The 10442-nt window shown below is 41.6% G+C and overlaps 1 protein-coding gene across 1 annotated transcript in view; it reads left to right on the plus strand.

The window, feature by feature from the left end:
* Positions 1–8886, plus strand: part of Trim38 (tripartite motif containing 38) — a 10993-nt gene extending 2107 nt beyond the window's left edge. The window contains exons 2-6 of the mRNA XM_021216059.1: positions 1724–1819; positions 4025–4255; positions 5185–5207; positions 5308–5420; positions 8317–8886. Coding sequence (XP_021071718.1) covers positions 1724–1819; positions 4025–4255; positions 5185–5207; positions 5308–5420; positions 8317–8861 — 1008 coding nt within the window. The 3' untranslated portion in view covers positions 8862–8886. The remainder of the gene's footprint in view (positions 1–1723; positions 1820–4024; positions 4256–5184; positions 5208–5307; positions 5421–8316) is intronic.
* The last annotated feature ends 1556 nt before the right edge of the window (positions 8887–10442 follow it).

The raw sequence follows: 10442 nt of genomic DNA on the forward strand, positions 1-10442 counted from the left end.
AAAAAAAAAAAAAAAAAAAAAAAAAGGAGCAAGACAGGATGACAGTTACCTGCCACAGAGTCAGACTGCTTGGGTGAAACATTAGTCCTGGTGCTCCGCAGATAGATAACTGTGCTAATTTTCTTCAACTTTTCCCATCTTGTTATCCCTATCAGTACACAGACATGATAGCATCTGAGTCCTCAGAACATAAGCTGGGAGCTGTGTTTGCTTTATGGCTATTATAGCATGTAGAGTTTAGAACAGCATGTGACCTATAGCAATGGCAATATTTCGTTTTTCTAAATCAGTCACAGGTTCTTTCGGAGGATCTCTTGGAAACTTTTGCATACACACCTGTGGAGTTACAGAGGACAGAAGTCTTTTTTTTTTTTTTTAACCTTTTATCATTATAGGCAATTTCTAGTAGCCTCAAACTGCTCTAAGTGAAAATACAAGAAACCATGTTAAGAATTATTCGGGGGGGGGGGGGTGAGGGAGTAGTTTGACAAGGACACAAATTCCTTTACGTTGGTTTCCTAGCCTTTCCTTTGTACCTTACCATAATACGTACTGTGGTGATTTGAATATGCGTGGCCCAGAAAATGACACTATTAGGAGGTGTGGCCTTGTTGGAGGAAGTGTGGCCTTGATGGAGGGAGTGTGTTATTGTGGGTATGGGCTTTAAGACCCTTGACCTAGCTGCCTGGAAGCCAGTCTTCTGTGTGCCTTGGAAACAGATGTAGAACTCTCAGCTCCTCCATCACCACGCCTGCCTGGATGCTGTCATTCTCCGACCTTGATGACAATGAACTGAACCTCTGAACCTGTAAACCAGCCCCCATTAATGTTGCCCTTTATAAGAGTTGCCTTGGTCATGGTGTCACTTCACAGCAATAGAAACCCTAACTAAGACACATACAGAGTTCCAGATATGTCAAACATCTCAGTATTGACTATGTTTGGTTCAGCACCCTATTTATAAACTCTCCCTGCGGCTGTAGCAGTCTATAACAACCTTCCCCAAGTGACATGGTTTGGCCAATGACACTGGAGTTCCAGTTTTACTATTGAGACTCCCAATTATGCCTCCTGAGGTGAGTTATTTGATCTCTTTCTAAGGCTCATTTTCTACAGCACAGCAAAGATATTAAGCATCCTCCCACCTGCCCAGGATTGCTAAGGCAATTAATAAGTTACCACATACAAAACCCTCAGCATGCACTCGGAGAGATGTATGAAGAGCTTAATAGCTATTCATTGTGATTTTACCACATTTTGGAGTGCTGAGACTCATATTAAGTGCCTAATGGAGAATCAAATTAAGGGTAAGGGATGTAGCTCAGTTGGTTGCGTGCTTGCTTAACTTGCCCTAAGTTCAATGTTTGCCAATACTGCACAAAACAGGGCACAGTCATGTATTTCTGTTTCTTGTCACTCAGAAGATAAAAGCAAGGAGTTCAAAGTCATCTTTGGCTACTTAGTGAGCTCAAGATCACCTTCGGCCATGTCAGACCCTGTTTCAGAATGAAAACAAGGTTGATAAGAATTTATTTTATGCCAGGCGGTAGTGGCGCATGCCTTTAGTCCCAGCACTTGGGAGGCAGAGGCAGGCGGGTTTCTGAGTTCGAGGCCAGCCTGGTCTACAAAGCGAGTTCCAGGACAGTCAGAGCTACACAGAGAAACCCTGTCTCGGGAAAAAAAAAAAAAGAATTGATTTTTCTCACTCAAATTTTTCCTTCAGGGAAAACTCCAGAACACCTTGACAAAATTGTGTGAACTCCAAGAGAATCACGAAGTTCAGATACATCTCATAACAAACCAAATAAATGCCTTGAAGGTAAGAGTCTGAGTTCATTAATGTCAAGTGATTTTCTGCAGTGACTCTAGGCATAGAGGAAGACCGGGACAAATACAGGGATGGGAACCCTAAAGATGTCCTAGATGTTTACATCTGTGAAACTCTGTCACCAAGGTCTTCCATTTGCCAATAGTAACTGGCTGGAATTTCTGACGATTTCATCAAAAGCTAATCTGGGCTTCTCAGGTTCTTTGGACTTAGACTTGCCTTCATGAAGTCAACTTGCTACCATTGTACTTGGGTATAATGTACTACCCTTTTGTAATGTGCCACCACAGTCATCCTTTTCTCTCATGCTTATTTTACATACTAGGGTGTATGAAAAATTCCATCATTGCTTTGTGGCCCAGACTTTCATTCTTCCTTAAAAAAAAAAAATAAGTTTTTATTCAAAATATTAACTATGTATGTATATGGGTTTGTGAAGAGAGTACAGGTACCCAAGGATGCCAGAAGAGGGCATCATATCTGGAGCTCACCTGACAGGTCTCTGTAAGAGCAGTAGTTATTCTTAACCATTGTGCCATCTTTCCAGTCCTAAGACTTTCATCTTTAATACTGCTGCGTGCTACTTATTTACTCTGTGACACATTTTGCTTCACATATTCAGTGCAGTAGTCTGGTACTCTGGTGTCATCGCTTTAGAGGGAGTGGAATGTAGGAGAATGGAGCCTAGAAATAAGGTGGACTTTCTTTAGAGCATCAGACAATTTATATTCTGAGGGTTAACCGAGGTCTTATGAGCAGAGTTCACATGTGTTCAAGCTGTATACAATCACAAGGACAGGGTGTACCTGGAAAGATTATCTGAATGACAATAGTAAGATAGTGGATAATCTGGAGTAAACCCACTCCCGTTTACTACATCTGGAAGGCATGAGAGTACAGTCCAAGAATAACCCTGAACTTTGCAGGGCTGAGGTCACCAGACTTGTCCAGTGTTCTTGGAGTTTTCTCACAAGCACACAGAATGGTTATAACACAGCTTCAGTCATGGGTCATGTTCCAACCCTCAGACACCAACATTCTGACCTTGTTGGGTTTGTCTGAATCCAGCTCTTCGCCTCACCAGGTGAGAAACCAACCTTGGAGAGAATTTATCAAGCAAGACTTCGCTCCTAGGCATGGTAGAAGAGGTTTATTGTAGATATGAGGAAGAACATAGCCAAGGACACCTGGGAGAGTCCAGCGTGAACAGGATCCTGAGCCAGGCCATGTGATAAGATGGGAAAGGGGAGAATTGGGAAAGTAAAGGGAAGGCAAAAATCACCAGGTAACCAAAATGGCTGGACTGTACAGAGGGCAGCCCAACCCCTGGGCTGGAGAAGTCTAGCATAGGGAATGGTTATACCATCCATACCCTGTAACTGGTAGGGACCAAGGGATCCTGGGAGATCCTTGCAGCCAAGTGTGCCTTGATATATTAAATACGCACCTTAGCCATCCATCCTGGGTTTGAGACCAATTACGACACAGTCAGCTTCCACAGCTGGTGCCATGTCTTCCTTCCGCCTCCTTGGCATATGGATGTTTAACTTGAACTTCCAGAACATGTAAAAAAGAAATTGTTTCCCTTTATACCTGATAAAGTATTTGAACAATGCCCTCCTTCTATAATTCAAGTTTCCCAGGTTCCTGTCCCACCATTCTCCCATATCTTAGTTGAACCAGAAGAAAATTAATCAGTAGTTAAATTAAATAAGAAGTTAGGAACACTCATCCAGTTTGGGTGGCTCATTGTGAGCTTACATCAGTGTAGCTGAATCTGTTTTGGGGGTATGGGGTGGGGGAGATATTATACATAAAGCATAAAACTTGTTTTTAGCCATTGGCAACCACAACTAACTACAGGTGAGGACACTAAGGACATTGTTGCTGTTGTGTAACCATCACCACATTCGCCTTCAGAACACTTTCCTACTCTTCAAACTGAAGCAGGAACTGTCCATTCCTTCTCTCTCCCAGGGCCTGATAATCACTGGGATTTCTGGGTCTCTGAAATTTACCCCTGCTGGTGCTTTGTGTAAATAGAAGTATCAGTTCCCAAGTTCTGAGCTTATTTCAATTAGCAGGATATGGCATCAAGCTTCCTCCTTGTATTTTGTTTATCTATTTGTTTGTCAATTCAAAGACAGGTGTGTTCCCGTGCTTTGAGCATTTTGTTGTTGTTGTTGTTGACTCCAGGATGCCATAGAGGATCGTCGGCAAACAATCAAGTCTAACTTCAAGAATCTCCAGAGTTTCCTACAGGAAGAAGAGAAGTTTTATCTTTGGAGGTTGGAGAATGAGGAAAAAGAGATGCTGAGGCGGCTGAAGGGCAGCGAGGCTGATCTACAGCAAACGTTTGAGAGTGCTCAATGCCAAATTCAGGAACTGGAGGCAAAATGTAAGGGGTCAGCCCAGAAATTGCTACAGGTGAGGCTGTGTGCTGAAGTAGGGAAGAAGGCAGGCGATTCTGATAGCAGGAGGGGGCTCGTAAAGAAGCATGGAGATTGGCGAGGCCTGTCTCCACTCAGAATGGCAGTAATATTGGTCTAAGGAATTTGGAGGCATGTTTGAATAGCATCAGGATGATCTCCACTATTCTACAGGATCCTTTAAGTTAATTAGAAGAAGTAACTTACTCTGGGTGAACATGGAATCAGAAAAATGGGGGTGAGATTCCTGCTATCATACTCGCATTAGCTCATTCGCTGAGGTATCTGTCAGACTTATTCTTCAAATATGCTTTCAAGTGACAGATGGTGACAGCATAGAGACGTAAGAGAATAATAACTACTCAGTGATTTGTTTATAGGGTCCCTAATCCAGAACTAACTTACAGCTGCATATCTGATGTATCCATCCCTTCGGGATAAATAACCGGAGCTCTGACTTCTTCCTCGGCTAGTGCTGCTGGTTACAGTTTAAGGTTGGGAGCGTGGCTTATATGCTCCACTTCTCTGTGGTACCTGCTTAGCTCAGTCTAAGGAGCTATGTGCAGATTTACCACTAGGGATTTGTGTTACAAGTTATCTCTAACAAGGATTCTCCGTAAAGGAAGTTTAATCACTGGATGCAGTTCTTGCCAGAGGAAGAATGAGCTCCGTTCTTGGTTTTTATTTTAAGCAGCCCACATTGTAGGGTTCACAGATCCGCAGACTTCAATCATGGAGGACAGGCTCCCCCTTTATGTCAGACTGGGGTGGAAAACATTCTTCAGTGTCCATTACGTGAAAGGATACTTGATTCTTATTTCTTCTGAGAGGAGTGTATCCAGAGAGTGGTTGTATGTGGAAAACTCCATGAACGACTGATGTAAACACAATCACTTTTTGTTTTTGTTTTTGTTTTTGTTTCCATAGGACGTGAAAAACACCTTGAGCAGGTAAGTCCTGCATGAACACCCAAAAGAAGGACTCCGGGTCTGTATATAGAGCTGACTGGAACATGACATTGAGAAAAGCCCCACCTTCTGCTTCTCCTAGGTGTGAGGCCATGAAGCTAAACCCACTGAAGGCTGAACCCCTGAAGGTTCACACTAAATGTAATATGTCTGAGCTGTACTTCGACGTGAAGACGATATTAAGACGTCACCAAGGTAGGGTTGCGAACGCAGGGATCCCTACCTGCTACAGCTGGAAGAACCTTAATGGGAACCAGGCTCGTCTCTAGCTGCAACACTTAATCACTTACCACTTTTTTACAGTTGTCTGTCAGCATCAATAAAAATGTTTAGACTGTGGTTCTGGACTATGCCATTTTAGTAAGGCGGTGGTTGTGTGTTCTTCCCCAAGACTCATGATGTCACTGGTATTGAGTAGTTGGCTAGATTTCCAGTACCAGGAATAGTTTCCCTGGTGTTGAGTGGGTCTTAAGTCCAATTAGAGAACTGTTGGTTACCTCCAAAGTATGTGTGCCACTACTACACACATATGGTTATCACACTTTATTGGTTGGTGTTTTGGTTCACTGATTTCATAGCTGGGTAGGTCTAGTTCTTAGAGAGGAGGCAGTCAGGTCAGTTCCAGACCAGGTGACTCTGAGCCCTTCAGGTGTCTGAAGTAATGGTGCCTTCAGCAATAGGGACTTATCTTCCATATCTAGGGGATGACAAAGGACAATAGCAATAAGCTCTGTGTCTTGGAAATCTCTTGGACAGCCTTGAACAGCTCAAAGAGGGCTTCTCATGTCTGATATTAGTGGTTTTGCTAGATCATCTGTGGCTCTTGGGGGAAGCATTCTTAGGCCCAGTGAAGAAAGTTCACTTAAACTATGTGTGTATACATATATACGGAATGACTTGTACTATCACTTAAACTACGTTTGTATACATATATACAGAATGACTTGTACTATCACTTAAACTACATGTGTATACATATATACAGAATGACTTATACTATCACTTAAACTATGTGTGTATACATATATACAGAATGACTAGTACTATCACTTAAACTATGTGTGTATACATATATACAGAATGACTAGTACTATCACTTAAACTATGTGTGTATACATATATACGGAATGACTTGTACTATCACTTAAACTATGTGTGTATACATATATACAGAATGACTAGTACTATCACTTAAACTATGTGTGTATACATGTATATGGAATTACTTGTACTATAGAGTGTTTAAAATGTATATATAAAGATAGTTGATATTATAATTCCTTAGGACTCATTCAGACTTCCTTACTGTTATTTTACTATCCTTCTGTATTTATATCCCTCATCCCTCCCCAAAGAGCCCCCTTCTCCAACCAGATCACTTACACACTATTATTTATTTCTCTCTCTATTGTTCCCTAACGCCCCACCCCAGAAATGGTCCATTTTGACTTTTCCTGGTTTCTGCGGTTACTCCAGGATATGTACTCACATCTGAAGATCTAGATGTTCACTCATTTTCTGTGACTCTTTCACACTCTTGCTTTCTAGTATTTAGCATGATTGGCATACTATGTACATAGTTCTCTTTACAGACCCTTCAAAGTCCTGCTTCTGTTATTGGCCATATCTCTGCAGGCAATACCAGTCTCTCAGTTTCTCCATATGAGGGGGAAATAAAAAAAGGTCCACTCTGAATGTGGGCAGCATCATGACATGGACTGGAGATTAGAAACAAGGAGCAAAGAAAAAAGAGAAACGCACGCCCAGTACAGGCCTCCCTTCCTCTGCTGCCTGGTCAGTGCAAGGGACCAAACTATTCCTGTAGACATGCCTTTCTGCTAGGATGGACTGTGTTCCTTTGAACTTTGGAGCAAGACAAAACTCCCCTACCTCCCTTTAAGTTGCTTTTTGTCAGGTATTTGGTTACAGTAAGGAACTGATATTCAGTGTTTATTGTGAACAGTTCTGATTCATAGAGCGATGTTAGGAAGGCAGGTGTCTTAGTTACTCGGTCTATTGCTTAAGTGAACACCATGACCAGGGCAAACTTTTGAAAGAAGACATTTAAATTAGGGCTTATGGTTTCACAGGTTAGACTTCATAATGGCAAGCAATGGCATGGTGGCAGGAAGAGCTGAGAGCTAACATCTCCTTGATCTACATGCAGGAGGTAGAGAGGGAGACCAGGAATGGCTAAAGTCCTTTGAAACTTCAAAGCCTGTCCCAAGTGGCATAGCTCCTCCAACAAGGCCACTCCTCCTACCCTTCCTGAAGAGTCCCCACCACCTGGTGGCAAACTGTTCAAATATATGAGTATATGGGGGCCATTCTCGCTCAAAGTACCACAGTAGTTGAGCAGCATGTAGTATACTGGAAATAACTTTAGGGACCTTTCTCAATAATGAAGGAACATGTTAGACACAAGACAAAACTCAAGTGCTACTGATCCCAATCAATAAGCTTCATGCTCCATCTGTTAGTCAGTGCTTGGTATATTCTATAGCTTCTGGCCCAAGATTACTAAATTCAAAACCCTCTAGTCAATAACAGTTTGGAGAAATTGTTTTGTTTCTCTTTTCCATTAGTGATGGTTTTTGTTTGTGCTTTCTGTTTGTTTATGGAGTTTTGAGGGTTTTTTTTTTTTTTGAGATAGTGTTTGTGTAAAATGTAGTCATAAACAAGGAGGGGAAAGGCTCCTTTATGTTCCATGATCAGTGTCAGCAGTCCTAAAAGTTCTGAATCAGGATGACTTGGGGCAGAACAGGAACCAGAGTAATTCTAAATAGTTCTGATCCTTGGCATCTCTGAATGAACCATGATGCCGGTGACAGAGATAAGGGTACTGATGGTATTATTGCCACTGTTTGTAAGCATGTATGTACTATTTCTCAGATAAACGTTAACTCGTTTAACGTTTATCTCTCCTCCTCATGGCTTACAATAGGCATGGTGATTTTCTTTTTATAGGTACTTTATATATGGTTTGCATAGACTTACATGTTTAAGTCATGCCCAGATCTGATCAGAGTTTTGTCTTTGTAAAGTATTACGTTTGTAACTCTTAAAAGACTGGTTATGGTTGTTTTTACAGTCGGCGTGATCCTGGACCCCAACACAGCCCATCTAGGCCTAACTCTGTCTAAAGGTGGAAGACTAGTGACCTACAAAAGTTGCTCCAGGGATCTTCAGGCAGGATCTTCAGCCAAGAGGTTTTATGGTTTACCCTGTGTCCTGGGCTGTGAGGGCTTTACCTCAGGAAGATATTACTTTGAAGTCTCTGTTGAGAATGCAACCAGTTGGGATGTGGGAGTCTGTTTAGAGAATGTGCAGAGGGGCTTTAACATGAAGAAGGAGCCTGAGTTTGGATTCTGGACCATCAAGATGTCTGAAGAGGACGGCCTTGAAGCTCTCACTTCTCCCCCTACTCCTCCCCTTCATCTGAGTGAGAAGCCCCAGGTTGTGGGAGTTTTCCTAGACTATGAGGCTGGCGGTGTATCTTTTTACAGTGTAACTACTGGCTCTCACATCTTCACCTTCCCTAAGGCTTCCTTCCACGATACTCTGAGGCCCTTTTTCCAGGTTTATCAATATTCTCCTTTGTTCCTGCCTGCCATAAATAATCAAGGAAAGAAGTGAAGTCCCTATGCCTTAAGTAGCCTCATAGAAAATCCATAAATCTCACAAGGCAGAAACTTTATCTTCACTGCTATCCCAATGCTTTTAATGAATGCTTTTAAATGTGCATTGAATTAATAACCCTTTCAAATGTGTTGAATGTTGAATGACTCAAAATATATTGCACGGTCCCTGTGTTCAGAAAAGGAATTTGAAGGTAATTATTGTTTTCTGTTTATAGTAGGCACAGCTGTGAGGGATGTTTTTTCTAAATTAAATCATTAAAAGTTGAAAAACCACTTTTATCTCTTTTGCAAACTTTTTTTTTAAAAAAGATTTATTTATTTTTATATATTTGAATACACTGTCACTGTCTTCAGACACATCAGAAGAGGGCATCAGATCCCATTACAGATGTTTGTGAGCCACCATGTGGGTGCTAGGAATTGAACTTGGGACCTCTGGAAGAGCAGCCATTGCTTTTAACCACTGAGCCATCTCTCCAGCAGAAGACCCACTTTTAATTTGGGCCACATTTCCTGCTGAAAGCCTATATAAAGGACAGGGTAGAGAAAGTTCATTCTCTCTCTCTCTCTCTCTCTCTCTCTCTCTCTCTCTCTCTTCTCTGCTTGTCTCAGGTCTCTCTGACATTCCTTCACTGGCAGTTGAGCCTACTCCTTCTGGATCTCAATGTATATTGAAGACCAACTGAGATATTCAGCTTCATGTACTGAACAATACTGGATTTTTGGACTTTCTCTTGGCTGACAATCATAGTTGACTAGCCACAGCCTATAAGCCACACTAATAAAGAAATCATACGCGCAAGTGTGAGCACAAGTGTGTGTATGTGTGTGTGTGTGTACATATTATACATACATAGTTACATACATACATACATACATACATACATACATAGTGGTTGTTGATACCCATACTTTATTCCTACTCTGGAAAAGAGGCATGGCAAATTGAAAAAGAATTTTATACCATTTTTTCTACAATTAAAAATATACTTTGGATGAATTTTTAGAATCTATTTTTCAGTTCTCAATTCTTATTCCATCGTTCTTTCATAGTTTCCATACTCTACACCAGAGGCACATAAGAGAAAGCATGTTTTGTGTGGTTTCACCATGCTGTTAGCTACCATGCTGACCAGTAGGTGGCAGGCTTGTATTTTGGGTGGCTGTGGTAACACAGCTTTGGCTTTAATAAAACGTAAATACTTCTTGGTCCAAGATCAAATAAAGGTAAAAGTCATCTTGTTCTTACAAAAGATTTTAAACAATTTAAGCCAGCGATGTTTTTGTTGTTTTTCTCTGTTGTTGCTTTTTGATTTTCTTCGTGATAGGGTCTCACTGAGTAACTCTAGCTGGCCTGGAACTAGATTTGTAGACCAAGCTCACTGTGTGAATTCACAGAGCTCCATTGGCCTGACTCCGCCCCCAGAGTGCTGGGATTAAAGGCATGCAACAACACACTTGGCAATAATATTAATTTTCATTCAGATCAATAAAATTCTCTCTCTCTCTCTCTCTCTCTCTCTCTCTCTCCCTCTCCCTCTCCCTCTCCCTCTCCCCCTCTCCCTCTCCCTCTCTC

Source organism: Mus pahari, chromosome 16 (assembly GCF_900095145.1).
Source record: "Mus pahari chromosome 16, PAHARI_EIJ_v1.1, whole genome shotgun sequence".
NCBI classification, from domain to species: Eukaryota; Metazoa; Chordata; class Mammalia; order Rodentia; family Muridae; genus Mus; species Mus pahari.